This window comes from Zingiber officinale, chromosome 8A, assembly GCF_018446385.1.
Source record: "Zingiber officinale cultivar Zhangliang chromosome 8A, Zo_v1.1, whole genome shotgun sequence".
In the NCBI taxonomy this organism is placed as follows: Eukaryota; Viridiplantae; Streptophyta; class Magnoliopsida; order Zingiberales; family Zingiberaceae; genus Zingiber; species Zingiber officinale.
In genome coordinates this window covers 22461849-22481957 of record NC_056000.1, presented here as the reverse complement: position 1 = coordinate 22481957, position 20109 = coordinate 22461849, and the positions used below count along the sequence as shown (strand labels likewise).

The window sequence follows — 20109 nt, the reverse complement described above, 5'->3', positions numbered from 1 at the left end:
ACCATCAATGTAAATAAACCTGAATGATTTGAAAGAAGTTGATTCAGGATCACGTTAAGCATTAACAACCAACCTAAAAATATTTACTCAAGTATGTAACCTTTCATAGCATTTCTCCATATAGCTGCCCCTCCCCAGACAGTCTCCCTGATAGGCACTAAGATAACAAAGAACCAGATTTAACTTGAGTGATGGAGCAACTCTGACAGTTCTCTAAGGTGAATCTCATGGATATTATTCAGTATTATAATCATCCATTGCGAATCATGAAATCATACAGGATTTCATCAAATGATAGATACTGGTATATCCTTCATTGAGTTTGAAGGTTGATTATTGGTGTAGCCAATAAAGTAAGATTACAATACCATTTAGCCTATAAAGAAATACCTCCTATCTTCTAAGCCATCCTACTGGGAGAAAACCCCTAAGCTTTTTCCTGAAGACAAAAGAAAGTGCAGAACCAAGTAGAGGCCAAGTTGTGACAATGGCGATATAAGCTAACAGCCACCTGGAAATATCATAGCACCGCAACAGCTGATTAAGGGATCTCTTCACTGGTGCAGTCATATCATGGATGGTTTTAGTAATGTCTTCAGCCTCCTCTCTGTGAGCTGGCTCCACCGGTTCAGGGCTGATCATGTTTACAGTTGGATCTGATTTTTTGACACTAAGCACACCATCATCCTCAGGTTTGCTGTCAGAGGACAATCTATCAACATGCAAGTCGTCTTTGGTCACGAGTTCTGTTCCTGTTCCTTCAGTAATTATTGGAGCAACTATTCCATCTTCCACTATATTAACATATGGGGCCTTGTCAATGTCTGACTCGAGAGAATGATGCATACCAAAGTTTTGTGTCTGCATCAATTGTTTATATTTGATCAAAACTGATGATTATGTCAATTAACTCATGACTAGTGATTATGGACCCATATTGCTAAATCGAGTCTCGATGTATTAGTACACCATATATTGAGGTTTAAAAGGCTACCTTTTCCTGTCGATGCATGAATGGACTTGAATGTAGAACATCAAGGTATTCGACAACTGCTCCAACCCACCTGCAAAAGAAAATTCAGTTACTTGAAGAGTACAAGAATTGAATTCCATATTTTATAATGTGTTTACTTCACAAAATGAAATAAACAAGGAATGAAATAACTAAAATAGTTGGGGCATAAATAAGAATGATTATTTTTAACTTTACTTTATTAAATATAATAAAAAAAGGACAGCCCGATGCACGAAGTTCCCGCCATGCGGGGCTCCCGGGAAAGGATCCATTGTACGTGGTCTTACCCTGTTTCATTAAATATAATACACATAGAATAATTATTTTTGTATTTGATTTGTGTTTTGTAGGAATATTATGGGTATAAATAAGGAATAACTCCACCAGAATGAAATATCCCATTAGGTCTCACTCAGTCAACCCATTCCTGCTCGTTTGGTCCATCATGATCTGCCTACCAAGTTTCTGACCAGTTGATTTAAGCAACTTAATCGACTTGCTTGGCCTATTTGATTCGCCTAATAACACTAACCTGATTAGCCCATTGGCTCTATCTACCTACTCACTTTCCCCAAGTTGGCCAATCCACTTGATTCATCTACCTCTACCTGGTTCAATTAGCAGGGCTAGCCTACACCAACCTAGTCTGCCATATCTAGTCAATTTGATCGGTTTAACTCTCCTAATTCATTTAGTCCGCCTAGTTCATTTACTTCACTTGATCCATTTGACTTGCCAATGCATATGGCCTACTTAAGTCGCTCGGCCCATCCAACCCAACTAGTCTGTCCATCCCTATCGTCTAGCCCGAACCACTCATCATATTTAATCCATCCACCCAATCAACCCATTTAGTCATTCAAACTATGTACTTCATGGCAAACTAAATAAGGTAGAAATAATTATTGTTAAGAGAATGGAATAGAGTATAAATAAATATTCTTGAAAAAGAATAATAACAAAGAACGATGAACGAGGAATAACAATGTCATGAGAATTGATATTCCAAGTTTATTTGTGATTAATGTAGCAAACATAGAATATTTATTCCATGAGAATTAATAAGGAATAAATAACTATTGCTATGAACCACACACACCATTATTAGTGGGTTAAGAAGATAATTCAGAATAACACGGGCATGGAGTTTCAAAATACAAGGGCACGAACGTATAGAATCAGGAAATACATTAGAGCTCCAAATAACGTAACATGCATTTGTTTAATGGATTTTGTGCCAAACCATCATGTTAAACTTCTTAATGTCTATGTTGTAGTCAGCACAGCAATGAAAATGTTTAGAAGAGTGCCTGCTAAAATGGCTAACAGGTTTTTCTTCATCTGGCAGGAATTCTCAATGCCTCCAAAAAGTAGAAATGATGACAATGAAGATAGCTAGTGAAGATGCAAGTACCATAGACTTTTTGCTGTTAGCCCTTTGAAATATGCAAGATGCCCACCATGTGTTGTAGTTGCTAATACAACATTTTTGTTTGCCCTATGAAATAGGTGAACTGAGAAGAAAGAAACAAAGGTATGTCTTGCAAAACATAATATCTTCAGAGAGAAAATGCTTTTTGAAGATTTACCTGCATTCATCCCAGGGAATTGCTTCTCTCGTACACACTGGGTCATCTAATGCATTAATGCACAACAATGGAACAGCTACCTTTCCAATAAAATTGACACTGCTACAGCAGCGATAGTACGTATCTACAGTCTGAAAAAAATATAGTATATTTTCAACCCACAAAATTGATTCCAGACAAGTCAGATGAAAGTACCTCAAACCTCCCAACATGACAAGTGGCATGATTGTCAAAGTCACGGACAGAGGTTGACTGCAAAAGTAGCAGTGGAAAATAAACAGAAAAGTCATTCAGTAAGTCAAATATTTATCAAATTAAAATGATATTTCATCCACATCAAGTTCAAGTTCAAAGCTGAGTTTACTCTATTGAGGTACCGCTCTTACTGCTATTGTGGTTTTTACAACACAGTGCAAGTAAAACAAAATAGCATTTAGTGAACCTAGAAAAAAAAAAACAACTTCCCCTAAGAAGAAATTGAATCTCAGAAAACCATGTTTAAATCCTAGCCAAGAAAAGAAACATCTTATGGCATTTTACCATTTTGTGTATCCAAAATTCAATATTACTTGGAACACCCACCATACCTTGGAATTTACCAAAAGCACACTTTCTCAAAGTGAAAAGTCAAAAGTACCATTCCGCTCATCTACCTGCTCTCCAAACCATGCAGAAAATTGGCCCGTCTAAACTGTCGCCAGAATGGACTGTGTTTATGCTCATAAAATGTCTAAATTTGTGCTGGTGCAATCATTTCCCAAGTGGTGGAGTTCAACCAAATGGTGTTGGGAAAGTTGTAGGTCAATTGTACCTCAAGTGGTCAAGTTCAACCAAGTGATTTTGACATTTGAATAAAGAGTTTAAGTTAGATCTATTTTGTGTTTATTGACAAAGTTTATCAAGTGTGCAAGTAGAGATTAAGTGACAAGTTATTGCAAGTGAAATGCAAGATGTCCAAACATGTCAAGCTTGACTGAATATTTGGCTCATGAGTGATTAGAAACTTGGCAAATGAAAGTACAGCCAGGTCAAGAGTAATAGGATGTTTGGCGGCTGGAAGTCTTGGTAGGTGTCACAATTGGTCGAATATCAAGCAGACAAGGAAAACTTGCAGGTGAGACCTCTTGGCAAAGAAAAAGCCAGAAGCAAGGCTTCTTGGTAGACAAGGAAGATCCAGAGTTGTGAACTCTTGGCAAGTAAAGTCTTAGTTGTGAGAGTCAAGTGACTTGTACTTTGGGTTCAAGTAGATCTTAGACTTAGGCGATGACTCCATCTTACATTAATCGTAGTCAATGATCCAAGCGAATGGAGGTTGGTCTCAATCATTTGGAAGTTTAGAAGCAAATAATCAAATAATTAACTCTATAATTAAATAAAGATTTATTCGTCGGTGCACTGACTTATTAAAGCATGCAACTGATGAAGCACACTGATTCTTCATCAGAGGATATCTACTTTGTCTTTTGGACATTTCATCAGCACATATACCAGTCGATTGCTAATGTAGTTCAAAGCAAAAGTGAGAAGAGTTTCATCTCCAATAATAATGACTTGCTACATTTTGGGTGCATAATTACTGGTCAGAATTGAAAACAAATGCATGGGACTGCATCAAATGTTGGTCTATCATATCAGATAGTCTTTCTCCATCAACTTACGTAGCAATTGTTTCTACATTACCATCCCAATTAATTACTATTCGATCCTACATATGTTCACTTCTGATTGTAGTGTTTCAACGCGTTCAATTTTACCTTTCTGATTCCCTCCCAGTTTGCGAGTCGAATCAATGTAGATTGATGCCTGAGGCAAAAGTATTGTCAGTCTATATCCAAAAATTAGTCTACTGCAGTATAGCCTTTGAGCATACTGTAAAATAATTCACAGAAGACAATTTTAAAAGAGATCCCCTGCATACTGTAAAGTAATTCACCAGGTATCAAGTTCAATGAGAACATACAATTGAGCATAACCTTTGAGACCGATTGCAAGAGCTTTGTCATACAATCGTTGCACAAGCTTACGAGAAATAAACCTGTCACCCACCTACAAGTAGGGATAAAACAAAGTTTACCACCTGAAAATATAGTCCAGGGAATCAAAATAGAAAATATTTATACAATCATCTAAGGCTACAAGAAATCTTCTGATTAGTTGTTGGCAACTATTTTAGTTCAAAATTGTGAAGTTATTAAAACTTCAGGAGGATTATGCGGTGATAAGCATTATCTGGATTTACACATAAAAGAAAATTTCCAATTCAAGAATTGTGGAACAAAGTTTTATGCTTCCCAAGTCAAACAGATAAAATAGGCTGAACTTTTCTTCCATTGTAGAATGCTCCCTAAGATGAAAGGCAAATGTGTTATAAAAAATGTTTCCATGTATCACGAAAGACAAACATATGAGTTCAATGAGTTTCTATTCATTTCAAAACAATGTTGCTTCTACAAAGTATAGAGGTGAGGTAAGCCATCTAACCACTAGATCCCATGGTGAGCAAATAGATGTGGCACCAGCAAGAGGTGTATTCTCCCCTTCTTCTCCAAGATACTTGACCTACCATTTCCAAAAAAAAAATTAAAAATTAATTCATAGAAAGTTGCAATCAGTAAGGAAAAAATGCAGTTGGATTCTAAAAATAACATAATCACCAAGAAATAATTCATGATAAACAAGAGAAGTTCCTAGCATGACCGAGATTTACCAGTCCATGTGATGACCAAAACAAACATGGCATTGAGCAGCACCAAAACGTTGGCCTGTGCCGCAAAGTGCCAAGAGTACTATGAACGTACCTTGCAATTCAGGGAATTTCCAACTGGAGAAGGTTTTTGTCTTAGGTGAGCAAGCACATGATTTTAGCTTCCATAAAAATAAGTTTATTTATTACTGTTATAATTTATAAGTGAATAACTATAATTTATTATATCAGTAAATAACATTTTAATTAATTATATATGAGTAGATAATTCTAAGTTACAAATAAATTAATAACTAATTATAATAACAAGTAACAATAAGTTATTTACCAGCAATTATTCACTTATATCTTAGAGTAAATTTTTACTAGAAATTGTTCACATTAGTAGTAATTGTCAATAAATTATAATTATAATTATAATTACAAGTCAACTATCAATGAATTAATAGTAAATAATCAATTATAATTATCAGCAATTAATTTTAATATAAGTAAATTATAATTATAATAAAATAGTTAATTAAAAGTTATAACTTGTACCAGCTAAAATTAATTATGTTATCATTAACAATTCAATTAAATAAGTATTAAAATCATAGCAATATGACATGATAAAATACCAAAACCATATTGTTCTAGTCACACACTAAAACTTCAACACACTTCAACATTTTAAACTAGGTTCCATGAGTTCCAAACCAACCTAATAAAGAATTAATTCTCCTTAGTAAAAAAAGGAAAATACTTAAATGTGGTGAAGAAACTTGAAAATGTTTTAGGCAAAAAGTTGTACAATATTGGTAAGGGTTTTAGGATTATTATTGCTATATTTTCTTTAAAATATAAAAAATACACTCAAAAAGGTTCATTTACTAGCAATTTTAAGATTGTTGAAGACAATCCCAAATCAACATGTGCATTTCAAAAAGACAATCCAAGAGAAAAATTAGATCTACAAGTCTATGCCCATTGCTAGTTTTAATAGTTATGTCGCTGTACCAAAATATTTGCTCCAATGCTTGTCCCAACAGCAAAAATAGGAGCTTTGGGATATTCTTGATGAAGATAGTTAATGACTTCACGGAGATCTTCTGTCCATCCAGCATTATAGAAGCAATCAGACTGTCAAAATAGCACTTCATGTTAGCTCTTAAAACAGAATGATATTTCAATTATTCTGTAGCCCATGCAAAACTTGTTGCCTTAGGGACACTTCTCCAGCATGATGTTCATTGTCAGTATGCTATCTAAAAATAATAATTCATGCCTTTGAAAATTTTCTAACCTGATTATGAGCATGAAATAGGGAGTCCCTAGTTAGAAAGTTTCTTTAAATGATGATTATGAAGCACAACTTAATCGTTTCATAAGCATAAATGTACATTTAAAAAGTACAGAAACAATGAACTAATCATCCACACAAATATCCATACAATACAAATCAGTGTCTGAATATTCAGTCTGTACTACCCATCTGAGCATAAGTTGGCAAATCTGAACCACATCAGAATGATGAAAATTGGGTTATCTTTTTGTGTTGTTTAAGTTCAACCCCTTCCTGCATCTATAAAACCCTCCTTCAATCTTTCCCCCTTAAGTTGTCTTTTCCTCTCTTATTCTCTCCTAATTTCTCTAATCAACATCAGCTGCTCTTACACTCTTGTTTCTTTTTTATTCTTGATTTGTGAAGTTCACAAGGTGAGCCTTTTGCTTGGAGGAGGTAATTAATCATTTCACAAGCATAAATATACATCTACAAAGTACAAAAACAATGAACTAATTATGCTCAGAAATATACTTGAAATAAAATTTTATTTGAAGTTTTAATTCATACCATTCACCTAAACATAAGTAGGCACTCCAACTAGTGTTTAAAATACCATGCCGAGCCGGTCAAAACGGTCGGCACCAACACAACCCTGACACCAAGCCCCTTACAGCTGGGAGGGGTCACGCGACTCCACGGCCGCAACGAAGGGGTCACACAACCCCGCAACAGCAACAGAGGGGTCGCACGACCCCCGCAACAACAACGGAGGCGTCGCACGACCCCGCGGTTGTTGCAGAAGCGTTACGCGACCCTGCGGTCGTCGTGGAGGGGTCGCGCGACCGTACAACCATGTGACCGCCACAAAAGAGTCGCGCGACCCCCACGACCGCCACTGAGAAGTCACAGACCTTGTGGTAGCGTCGAAGTCACACAAACTCGCAAGTACTATCAAATTTCAATTTTTTTTAATTAAAATTTAGGTTAATTATTTTAATGAACTCTTAGCTATGATGGGGATAATTTAAAGAGATTTTATTAAATCCTAATAAAATTATCTAATTAATTTTATATTTCTTTTATTTTAATTTAAAAAGTATAATAAAATTTTTATTTATTTATTTATTTATTTTCATATCTTTTCCTATTTTAAAAGATTATTTTTTATATTTATTTTTTAAATATTTATGTTAAATATTTTATTTTTTAATTAATATATTTATATTTAAAAAATACTGAAACTATATCGGCACGGCACGATACAGTACTGAAACCGTATCATTCCAGTCTAGAACCGAAAGCTCGGCACGGGTCGAAATTTTAAACCTTAGCTCCAACTCATATTAGAATGATGAAAATTGGGTTGTCTTTCTAGTGCAAATAAAAATAAATGGTGTGTCAATCTGTGAATACAAGTGAATATATAGATGCCAACAATAAATAGGTCTCTAAAAGCTCTAAAATCTTTTGTGTTGTTTTATTCCATTCCTGCATCTGTAAAACCCCTCTCCACGCCTTACTCTTCCTTAAGTTCTATTTTTCTCTCTCACGCTCTCTTAACATCTCCTAATTTTCTCCTCAATATTAAACGCTTTGAATCTCTTAGTTCCTTTTTAGAGGCTAGACTGGTGAAGTTGATGAGGTGAACCTTTCTCTAAGAGGAGGTTTTGGCAAAATTAGCCAATACTGAAATGTTTGATATATTATCTTGTTAATATGCACTTGATTTTATTCTGTTTTCCGATTCATTTATTAATACTATACTTGATTGCACACAATTATATTTAATAGTTGTATTTGAGTTTTATGTCTTATAAGAAATTATAAGAATGGTTAGTCATTATTTACCCCCTCTACTCAGTCATTAAATACTGCAATCGGTATTAAAGAAAAGCTTCAACATTTGAATTAACAACTCAAAGAGAAATGACTTCTCAAGAGGGACAATCGACCTCTAGGACACCATTGTTTGAAGGACTAGAATGAAAACACACTCCAAAGAGGAATTTAAAGTGTGGATGACATTTAGACAAGGTTTCAAAGATCCAATAAATTAAGGAAAGCTCATGGATTTGCAAAAATAGAGTGGAGAACAAAAAAAGTCAAGCAGATGGAAGAGCAACCATCACTATCCAACATGGGTTATCAATGGAAGAGTTGAACAAAGTGAGGCAATACTGAAATACTAAGAACTATAGGAGAAACTCAAGACAGCCAAGAGAGCCATCTAAGTAAAACAGTTGCAGAACTTCAAGATGCAAGATGGAGAATCTATGGACCAAATGCCTAGAAGGTATAAGAATATATACAATGAGCTATTTACAAATGGAAAGAAGATTGACAGTCAAAACTTAATTGGATATATAGTGAAGATATTTCCTCGAATTTGTTGTGCACCTCAATAGTGAATGCATATAAAGTAACATAGGATCTAAAGTCTTATTTGTTAAATGAGGTCTTTTACACAGTATAACTTAAGGAAGAATCAAATCTAAGTTAAAGAGAGACAAAATACATATATAGCATTAGAGGCCAAGGAAGAATAAAGAGAGAAAAATATCAAGAAGACCTATAAGAAAGGTGTTGAGGTGACTAATCGTCCTCTTTAACATTGGATGACAGCGATGAATATTCTCAACATAGCACATATGGTAAAGAGAATGATGACAAAAACAGGAACATGAGCACAAGCAACATCAAAAGGATGAATACAAAGCAAGGGATGAAGCAAGTATAAAGAAAAGGACAAAAGTATTACATACTTCAATTGCAATGAAAAAGGTTGTTGAATACTTCCGAAGATTCCTTTGATTGTAGGGATTATGATTCATTGTATTTCCTTGATTGTAGGGATTGAGATCAATCTTGATTGTATCCCTTGATTGTAGGGATTGAGATTGATTTTTTCTTTTTCTTCCTTATATATATAAATACCTACATGTAGGCAGATTAATAGTGATATAGAGAGATTTTTTCCTTCTCTTCTACATGGTATCAGAACAAGGTTAACCCTTCTCGGACCTAATTTTTTTCTCCTTTCTCTACCCCACTACCAGAAACCCTAATACTGCTAAGTCGCTTATTGTTGTATCACTACCATCCCTCTCCTTTCGTCCTCATCTTTATCCTCTGTTCATCTAGCCAATGGTACCTATTCTCCGATTACAGGAATAGATGTTCTTAGGTCCAATGCAAATATCACTTTTGATAATGTTCTCTTTGCACCTAAATTTCCTAACCATAAGCCAACTAACAAAAACTCACAACTATTCTGTATCTTTTTATCCATCCTATTATATTTTTCAGGATCTGCAAACGAAGAGGATGATTAGTGGAGGATATAAGTGTGATGGTCTATACTATCTGGATTCGGTAACACCTATGATTTCCCGAGCACTCTCAGTAACTGTCTCCTTATTGGTGGCATTGTCGTCTAGTCACCCATCTTCTTCGCTCTTAAAAGTTTAGTTCCTATTTAGATTTCCAGTGCTTCTTTTCCTTCTAGAATTGATATGCATAGTTTTTGCATTTGAACTTGTTCATTGTGATGTTTGGGGACCTTGTAGAGATGAGTCTAGAGGGGACTTTCAGTATTTTATAATTTTTGTTGATGATTATTGTTGCATGACGTGGTTATGTTTACTCAAAAATAGGAGTGAGGTATGAGGTGTTAACATCATTTTATAATGAAATAAAAATCCAATATTATGTTATCTTCCACATTCTTCATACTGATAATGCACTTGAGTTTATTCAGGATGTTGTGTCTACATTTTGTGATTCTCATGGCATAATTCATCAAACCTCTTGCTCATACACTTCCCAACAAAATGATGTTGCTGAACACAAACACCGTCATATTTTAGATGTATCTCGTACTCTTCTTTGTTACATGCATGTTCCTAAGTTTTTGTGGGGTGATGTTGTTCTCATAGCCTACTTTCTCATAAATAGGATGTCGTCTACAGTGTTACATGGGGATATCCCCTTCTCTTGTCTTCATCCTGACAAATCTCTTTTTTCAGTGTCTCCTCGCATATTTGGTTGTGTTTGCTTTGTTCATAATTTTATTCCTTGCTTGGATAAATTGTCTTCTCACTTTATTAAATGTATCTTGCTTGGATATTTTCACACACAAAAAGGATATCATTATCTTGACCCACTCACAAAATACAGTTATACCTATGTTGATGTTACATTTTTGCTAACCATACTTTTCTCCACATTTGGATAAGACACATGATACATTAGCATCTCCTCCATTACCTATCCCACCATCCATGTCTCCCATTACAGATACTCCGTCTACTAGACCATTATAGGTGTACACACAGCGTGCTCGGCTAGAACCATATTCATGTCCCTCACCTCCTCTTCTTGTAGCTCTTGATGCTCCTCACCCTTCCGATATTGATCTGTCTATTGTTCTTCGTAAAGGTATTCGGTCTTGCACTACTCATCCTTTGTCTAATCATATCTCGTTTGATTATCTTGGTCTTGCGTTATGTGCTTTTGTTGTTTCTTTATCATCTACAGAAGCTACTTTGAGGTTTATCAACACTCGGCTTAGCGAACTGCAATGGAGGAGGAAATGTTTGCCCTTATCTCTCGTGGTACGTGAGAATTGGTGGCTGCACCACCTTCTGTTGATATTGTTGCTTGTCGTTAAGTGTTTACTCTGAAATTTAAAGCTGACAATACTATTGATCGAAACAAAGCTCGTCTGGTGGCTAAAGGATTTACACAAACTTATGGTGTTGACTACTTTGAGACGTTCTCTCCTACTATCCGCCTGAATTCTATTAAAGTTCTCTTCTCCTTAGTTGTCAATCAATCGTGGCCAATGTATCAACTAGATATAAAGAGTGTCTTCCTTTATGGCGATTTGCACAAGACTATTTTTATGGAGCAACCTCCAGGCATGTTGCTCAAGGGGAGAATGCTACTATAGTATGCAGACTTAAAAAGACTATTTAAGGTCTTAAACAAAGTTTCAGAGCCAAGTTTGATAAATTCAGTAATATAATCGGAGTTGTAGGCTACAAAAAGTGCAAATCTGATCATTTTGTGTTTGTACGACAGAGCACGAATGAGATTATTATTCCTATTGTTTATATTGATAACATCCTAATATCTAGGAGTGATATATATAGGATAGACGAAACTAAGGGGGTGTTTGGTTCTTTCCTAAGAATAGGAATCAGAATGGGAATCATAGTATTGTGGAATGGGAATGGGTATGAGCATGGATATCACTCTTAAAAGCAATGTTTATTTAGTTGAATATTTTCTATCAGAATAAATTAAAATTTTCTTTTTTACCCTTAAAGGAAAATAAGAGAAAAAATTAGATGTGAGAGAAAGTTGAATGTGAGAGAAAAATATGATGAGAGAGAAAGTGTGATGGGAAAGAATGAAGAGAGAGAAAGTGCGATGAGAGAAAATGAGGAAAGAGAGTGATGGGAGAGAGCACGATGATAGAAGATGAGAGAGAAAATATGATGAGAGAGGATGAAGAGAGAAAAAGTGTAATGAGAAAAAATGAGGAGAGAGTGTGATGGGAGAAATTGAGGAGAAAGAAAGTATGATGAGAGAGAAAGTGTGATGAGAAAAAATAGAAAAGCAAATGTGATGGGAGAGATTGAGGAGAGAGAAAGTGTGATGAGAGAGAAAGCATGATGAGAGAGAAAGTGTGATGAGAAAAAAGAGAAAAGAGAGTGTGATGTGAGAGATTGAGGAGCGAGAAAGTATGATGAGAGAGAAAGTGTGATGAGAAAAAAAAAGAGGGAAGAGAATGTGATGGAAGATATTAAGGAGAGAGAAAGTGTGATGAGAGAGAAAGTGTAATGGAAAAAAAAGAGGAAAGAAAGTGTGATGAGAGAGATTAAGAAGAGAGAAAGTGGGTGATAAAATGAGGAGAGAGAAAATATGATGAGAGAGAACAAGGAGAGAGAAAGTGATATGAAAGAAAAATTAAATAAATATATTTTGATATTTGATATTTAGGGGAAAAATTTTAATTTTGGGTCAAGGGTATTTTTAGAATAAGGGAATATTTTGATTGTTGAAAATAGAGTAATAACTCATTAAAGGGGCGGAGACATAGGAATGAGTCATTATCCAATTATAAGGATTCATTCCCTTATTTGTACTTCCATTCCTATAATCTAAACATAAACACTGGCAATCAATGATTGCTATTCCCATTCCCCACTCTTATTCTCCTAAACCAAACACCCCTAAGAAGTATTTGTAGCAATAGTGACGAGGGATATGGGATGCCCTAAGTATTTCTTGAGAATTAAAATTGCTCATAGCAAATCTACAGTTTAATTACGCCAATGGAATTATACTACAAATTTACTCAAAGAAACTGGATTGCTTTAAACAAAGCCAGTTGATACGTCTATGGATATCAATTCAAATGTTTGGGATGATACTAGAGAGTTCTTTGAAGATAAGACAAAATATAAATGGCTGTTGGAAAACTCATCTACTTAACAATAATGAAACCTGACATCGCTTTTGCAGTTGGAATAGTCAGTCGTTTTATGAATAAGCCGAAGCAAGGATGCCGCTATCAGGATTCTTAAGTACATTAAGAAATCTCCAAAAGAGGGTTGTCATTTAAGAGGAATTGGCACCTAAAGATTGATGCTTATTCTAATGTCGACTATGATGGATCTAAGACCGACAGACGGACCAATTCTGGGTATTGCACTTATGTAGGGGCAAATCTAGTAACATGGCGAAGTAAGAAACAGACTATTGTTGCTAGGTCGATTATTGAAGCTTATTCTGATGCCGATTATGCTAGATCTAAGACCGACAGACGGTCCAATTCTGGGTATTACACTTATGTAGGGGAAAATCTAGTAACATGGCGAAGTAAGAAACAAACTGTTGTTGCTAGGTCGACTATTAAAGCTGAGTATAGAGTCATGGCTCACACCGTAACCGAGATGTTATAGAATTTGCTTGACGAATTAGTGTTCACATATAATGAACCTCTACCAATGTAATGTGATAACCAAGTAATCCTATTTTTCATGAGGGAAATAAGGGTGCGTTTGGTTGAACGTTATCTTTAATAATCTTGGTTATCCAAAGTTATCAACGAAAACTCTGTTTAGTTTAGGCAATCGGTGATTCCTGAGTAATGATCCATGTCCGACACGTAAGCAAAAGGGGCATGCAATCCGAAATCGGAAAACCTTGGAAAAGTGAGGTTTTTCTTGATTCAGGGTTAACGAAATTTTTTGGTCAAAAATATCCTACGATATTTATACTTTGGGACAAAAATACCCCTAAAATTTATATAACGAAAATTTTATTTTAAATTATAAAAACTAAATAAAAAATAAAAAAGTGATATTTTATTTTAAAAATAAAATTGTATTTTTTGAAAATATTATATATATATATATATATATATATATAGGAAAGTTAAGAAAAATACTAAAAAAAACATAAAGTTCAGAAAAAAAATGTAAAGTTCAAAAAGGAAAAAAATTAAAAATATAATAATATGTATTGTTGGTTTTGTAACCGAGAGTAATATAGTAAAATATTAAACTAGGTTATACATTAAAACCTCCAAGCAAATAAATTTTATTGCATTACCTAAGTTGAACCAAACAACATTAGATTATGTTTTATTCCCCATCACCTTGGTTATATGATTACCTGATAATCGCATAACTAAGGTTATATATGATAACTTAAACCAAACACACCCTAAGTATATTGAGGTTGATTGTCACTTTATTTGTGAGTATGTAATGAGATAGAAAATTACTGCTCTATTCACATCATCATTCAACCAAGTCATTGATGTCTTCACTAAAGCATTAGGAGGAAAACGACTCTCAGAACTTTGTGACAAGCGGGTTATGATTGACATATATAATCTAGTTTGCGGGGACTGTTGAATACTTCCGAAGATTCCTTTAATTGTAGGGATTATGATTTATTGTATTCCCTTGATTGTAGGGATTATGATCGATCTTGATTGTATTCCCTTCAAGATAGGGATTGAGATTGATTTTTTCTTTTCCCTCCTTATATATATAAATACCTACATGTAAGCAAATTAATAGTTATATAGAGAGATTTTTTCCTTCTCGTCTACAAAGGTCACTGTCAAAGCAATTTTCCAAATTGAAGAAAAAGGAAGAATAAAAGAAGAATAAGAAATCATTAAAAACAACATAGGATGACACACAATCTGATTCATCCAATGAAGAAACACCTCCGAGACATTATCACCACTTGGCATTGGTGGTGATTCGATCTTGTGAAAAGCTCAAGTCACAAAGAGGACGATAATCCAAGTTTAATCATCATCAAATGACTCGAATAAGGGTAATGAGGTAAAATCTCTCTCAATTGATACAATGTTAGGGGCTAAGGAAAAGTTGACAAAGTCATTATCTAAATCTGAGGATGAAGCCAAAATATATGAAAAAGAATAATTTTACTCTAAAACAAGGATAAACTAAAAGAGATTAAATCTAGAGTAATCACATTTTAGAGCAAATGCTAGTGCTGCTACTAAAAAAAGACAATAGGAACTGAAGCAACTTCTTGATCATATCACTGACCATAGACATGCAAGATAAGAACCGAAGCAGCATTGTCTAACTTATGGTAACAATCTAGCAGTAACTTCAAAGAATATGGTCCCATACTTAAGCAAAAATCTTACAGTAATTGAGATGCCTCCAAGGCCTCTATGATTGCTCACAACAACATGCCACCCATGTTTTGCAATTGAATAAGCACAATGCCTTAGATACTGCCAAGTCAAAGCAAAATTAGTTTTTTGATCAACAGAATCATTTACTTCAGCAAACATTAAGACTTAAGAAATAGATGGTATTTCCAGTTAGCAATGTATAAAAAGCAAGGGAACATTCCCATTAATAGGGCTCTAAGGTAACTTAGTTTCATTTTGATTTGGCCATGGTTCAAAATTCTTAACTTACATTCAAACACACTCCATTGCACAAAACAATAATCACAGTTGAAATTCTTATATCAAAACATGATGTCTGTCCAGATTGTTTGAGCTCTCTAATTGCAGCCACAATTATTGCATAAGAAAATCATTGTTATAGTTGATATTGAGATTTGGGGCTTTGCATCTGAGATTTCCATCACTTTCTAACTTTTGATGTAGTCTTCAGGAAGATAGACATACTTTTTCAACAATTCATCCAAAAAATTAGTTTGACAAGCTAATTGAAATCCTTTGGCATCAATAACAAGAGGATGGTAATAATTTGAATTTTACAAAAACTGATATCACATTTATGGATTTATGGAAGTAAACTACTTTGCCACCAATATAGTCAACCTGAAAAAGGAGGCTTACAGGAGAAAAAGAATCACTTGTCAACCCTGGCACCACAACTGCAATTGGTGTCCTGTCATCTTTTGAAATGGGGATGTCAGTGAAAGAGGGCCCTCCTATAACTGCATATTGGGAATATGAATTATGAACTTTGCTCGTACAAAATTTATGAAGAACATCAGAAGTACACAAGTGTATCCTATCAGAAAAATTGATAGGAAAAATTGAACCATCCATAAACAAGTGAAATGGAAAATAAAGGTAAGGTATCTAATTATTAAACAGTCCAGTGATAATTTACTTCCTACTCACAATTATGTGAGAAAAAGAAATATTCACGAGTGCTTTAGTTGAGAGTAAATCAGCATTTTATTCAATAGAAGTGAGAATAGTTATGCTTAGAAGAATAGTCAAACAACAAAAATATTGAAATAACAAAAAGTACAATTTGAATTCTGCACTTCAGAATAAACCAACTGTACCAAGAACTGATCACTTGAGTATTGATGAAACAGAGTTACTACCCATTTAGACAGAAATTGACTGAGATATCCATGGTTATCAAATTTTATATCAAGAATGCTAGCCCATTAAATATAAATGGTGCATTAAATTTGACTGCTGTCAATTCAATTCCCGTGTGCTAATTACATGTAGCAACCATCATCTTCATATAGAAAGCAGCAACAACCAGACAGCAAATTGTAAAAATATCAATAAAATACACAGATAGGATAACAAAGCAGAGTAGACGCCAATTTCATAGGTACATGTGGACTAGCTACAAGAATGGAAAAAGTTACAGACATTCAAATACTCCATACCATCAGAAGTGAGCAACCAATCCAATGCAACAGTTTCACCATCATGCACAGAGAATAGCTTCCTGGAATATAATAGGAAATTGCTGAAACTTCAAGAGAAAAGAAGAATCTTGTGACCACCCGCACCATGACAAATTAAATAGGCAATCATTGATCCAAGACGTTAATTTCCAAGTGAAGATGAAATAAATTGAAATTGATTGTATTTGATTGTAACAAATATTATACCTACTAACTGGTAAAGAAGTTAAGGCCTAGATAATTTGACAATGTTCCGAAATATTTCAGGAAAACTGAAAAAGAACAAAGTAATATGCTTAAATCTTTCATACATGACCCGACTAACATGTGAGCCTCCCTTGCTTTCCTAGTGGAAATATACATGCAAGGTAGATGCATAATGATGAGCGTAAGTCTACCAAACACTATGGTTATAGATGTTGAATGCATAGAGTTCGATTGATGCACTCCATAGTTCAACACACAATGAAGGGTGTTAAGAGTAGAACTAGCATGGGGTGTAGAAGTCGCACACTCCTGCTGATTTGGGGAAAAATTAGATGGCAATACATCTAATTCCATGCCCCAACGTCTGACCATACTAGCTGCCAACTAACTTGGCGTGATGTTATTCTCACCCTAACAAGCCCTACTCGGTGCTTCTAGAACCAACCTAGTACTATATCAAACTTATCTACCATATTTTCAGTCAAATCAACCTAGAGTTATGTCAAACCTTTAGGTGCTTTGTCATCCGACCTAGTATTCCTGACCTTGATCTTCTAGAAGGTGCGGGTCAATTCTATATATGCTGGCCTTTAATTAGTTACCCAATATTTCTCAAAGCTTGTGCATGTAAACTAGACTCCTTGATCATATAAGGAGATGTAAATGATCTTGCAAATGCATTATAGCAATGTTCTGGTATATGTTTAACAATGGCATAACAAGAATTTATCCATACAATCAATACATAGGCAATCTTGCCGAAGTGTGTAAAATTTGTTTTTCTTGGTTGATCTTGTTCTAGGGTCTAACGTATATTTAACAATGGCATAATAAGAATTTTATCCTTACTATCATGGACACAGGCTTGTTGAATCATGTAAGACATGTTTTGTTTATTATTTTGTGTCTTTCTCTTCTTCATGTACCCTATACGTGTCCAGGGCGGAGCTAGGATCTTAGTGTAGGCAACTAGGGTGCAAATAAATAAAAAATGTTCGCGAGTTTTTTGAGCTAGCTCGAAAAATATTTAATTTGTATTCGAAATTATCAAATTTGAGCCGAACTCAATGTTCGATAATTTTTTCAAGATGAATTTGAACCTATAATATTTTGTTTGATTGTTCGTGAGCCGCTCGTGAGCCAAAACTCGAATCGAACTTCGGTTACTTTTACACAATTTTAATTTAAATATGCTTAAATTAAGGTCCAAATAATTTAAGTCAAACTCAAATTAAGTCATTTCGAACTATAGTTCGATTTTACTTGAATAGATGTTTGAACAAGTCGAACCGAACTCAAATTTTATTTCAAACCGAGCTCGAGCCAATATTATTTGTATTTTTGAGCTTCAAAGAGAATTCGAATATCACGTATATTTTTCGAACTCGAACTCAAATATCAATATTTTTATATTATTCAACTCGATTCTGTTTGTTTACGCAACAATATAATATAATTAATAAAGTAAAAAAATATAAAATCTTATAATCATAAAGCATCACAAAATAATTACTTTACAATTATTTCAAGTTGATCATCAAATATGATGAGATTAAATCTTGAGAAATCTTATAGATAAAACTTAGCTAGTTGCATCAATTTTTTCTTGTCAAAAGCAAAAAATGAATTTTGTGGGGCGCAAACAAGCTACCCAAAGGAGTAACTCTATGCCCGCCTCTGAGAAATGATCATTTAACTCTTGAAATTGCATATCAATAACACCATAGAATAAATTAACACAATAGTAATGCAAATTTGTCACTTCTGATGGATCACGATGTTACACTTTAAATAAGTAGAAAACTAATTTCAATGTGATTGTATCTGTCCTTCATGGTTGTTTAGATTATGCAGGATCGTGAGATGGAAATATATCAAGAATTATCTTTCTAGTTCATCATTGATTTTGAATTGTAATGAATGCATTTTTATCTCAATGTGCTTGTAGTATTTGATGTAGATTTAATGGTGATATTTCAAAACATTATTCCAATGTACAAGTGAAACATAAGTATCATAATCATATTCCAAATCCATTTTATCTTGAACCAAAATCCCTTTTTTCTTGTCTCATTGGTGAATTAGGCATTTACTAGAAACGCTAAGATATCAGTTGCAATAAGAAAGCATAAAAAGAGCGAGCCAATCGAAGAGGAAAGGCATAGACAACATGTAAACTACAGGGGGAAAAAACTTTTGAAGAATCATTTGCCTGAGACTTCTTCGCATACGGACCATAATCTTATTAAAAAGAATGCTAGAAGCTAGCAAGAAACTCTTCGTTTTCCAATATAGCATATCGGATTCATAGTAAAACAGGAGGTAATGCAATTTGATCTCAAAAATACTTTTTGGTACCAACCTTCTATAAACAACCGACGGCGGCCTCCCAAAAAAATTCAAGAACACAGTTTGCAAATGAGGGCTCGAGAGCCACGGACTCGCCAAGTACCTGAAACCAATCGGAATAAGTACCGACCGCCCTTAAACCAATCCAACCCTGAGAAGCAAGCACAGTCGATCGAGGAGAGAACCAATTGAGCGTTAAGCTCACCTCCCGTGAAGGATTCGACACTTTGAGACGACCCCCTCGTAAATTTTGGAGCTGGGATTGAAGGTTAGAACCACCGGGTCCCCCCGGAAGCCCCGAAAGAGGTCGCCCAAGACGTGGATCTCGAGGAAGTTGTAGAGAAAGATCACAAGAAAGAGGAGGGCGGTAGCAAGAAAGTGCGCCGCCGGAACAATGGAGGCTGCCTGGAAGAGGAGTCCGAAGGCTGATAATCCGTCGGAGCACGAGGAAGACGCCATGGCGTCCGACGATCCGTTCGAGGGCGAGAGAAACGAGGACAGAGCGGTCGACGTGGGAGGCAGCGATCGCGGAGATATAATATATAATTTACTGATTTGGTTGGCCTCTACTCTCTAGAGTTTTGTGGGACCCACTTGGTTAGCGAGGTTATATGCCACGCGGCAGTATTCTAGTCGTCGAAGAGATAGAATTAACAGTTTTCTCCTCGAGAGTGAATCCCTTTTCGGACTTGGTGGGTTGACGGTTGGGGTAGTAGACCGAATTGGTTGACGACTTTTGATGGATGGCGAAAATTATTAACTCCAAATTTCTTTCTTT

General features: G+C 35.0%; 1 protein-coding gene across 2 annotated transcripts; it reads right to left on the bottom strand.

Moving 5' to 3' along the window:
* Nucleotides 1-222: 222 nt before the first annotated feature.
* LOC122007965 (embryogenesis-associated protein EMB8-like) lies at nt 223-19862 on the bottom strand. Of its 2 annotated transcripts, none has more exons than XM_042563509.1 (14): nt 19537-19862; nt 19345-19434; nt 16755-16843; nt 15952-16052; nt 15283-15372; nt 6308-6430; nt 5086-5163; nt 4565-4650; nt 4359-4407; nt 2800-2856; nt 2605-2735; nt 2430-2513; nt 995-1064; nt 223-861 (listed from the first exon to the last, which is right to left on the bottom strand). In XM_042563509.1, the coding sequence occupies exons 1-14, from the start codon at nt 19788-19790 to the stop codon at nt 394-396; spliced, it is 1770 nt and encodes a 589-aa protein (XP_042419443.1). In that variant the 5' UTR covers nt 19791-19862; the 3' UTR covers nt 223-393. The 2 variants fall into 2 exon arrangements, with proteins under 2 accessions (XP_042419443.1, XP_042419444.1); XM_042563510.1 differs by having other exon boundaries at nt 225-861; nt 16755-16816; nt 19537-19861.
* Nucleotides 19863-20109: the final 247 nt, after the last annotated feature.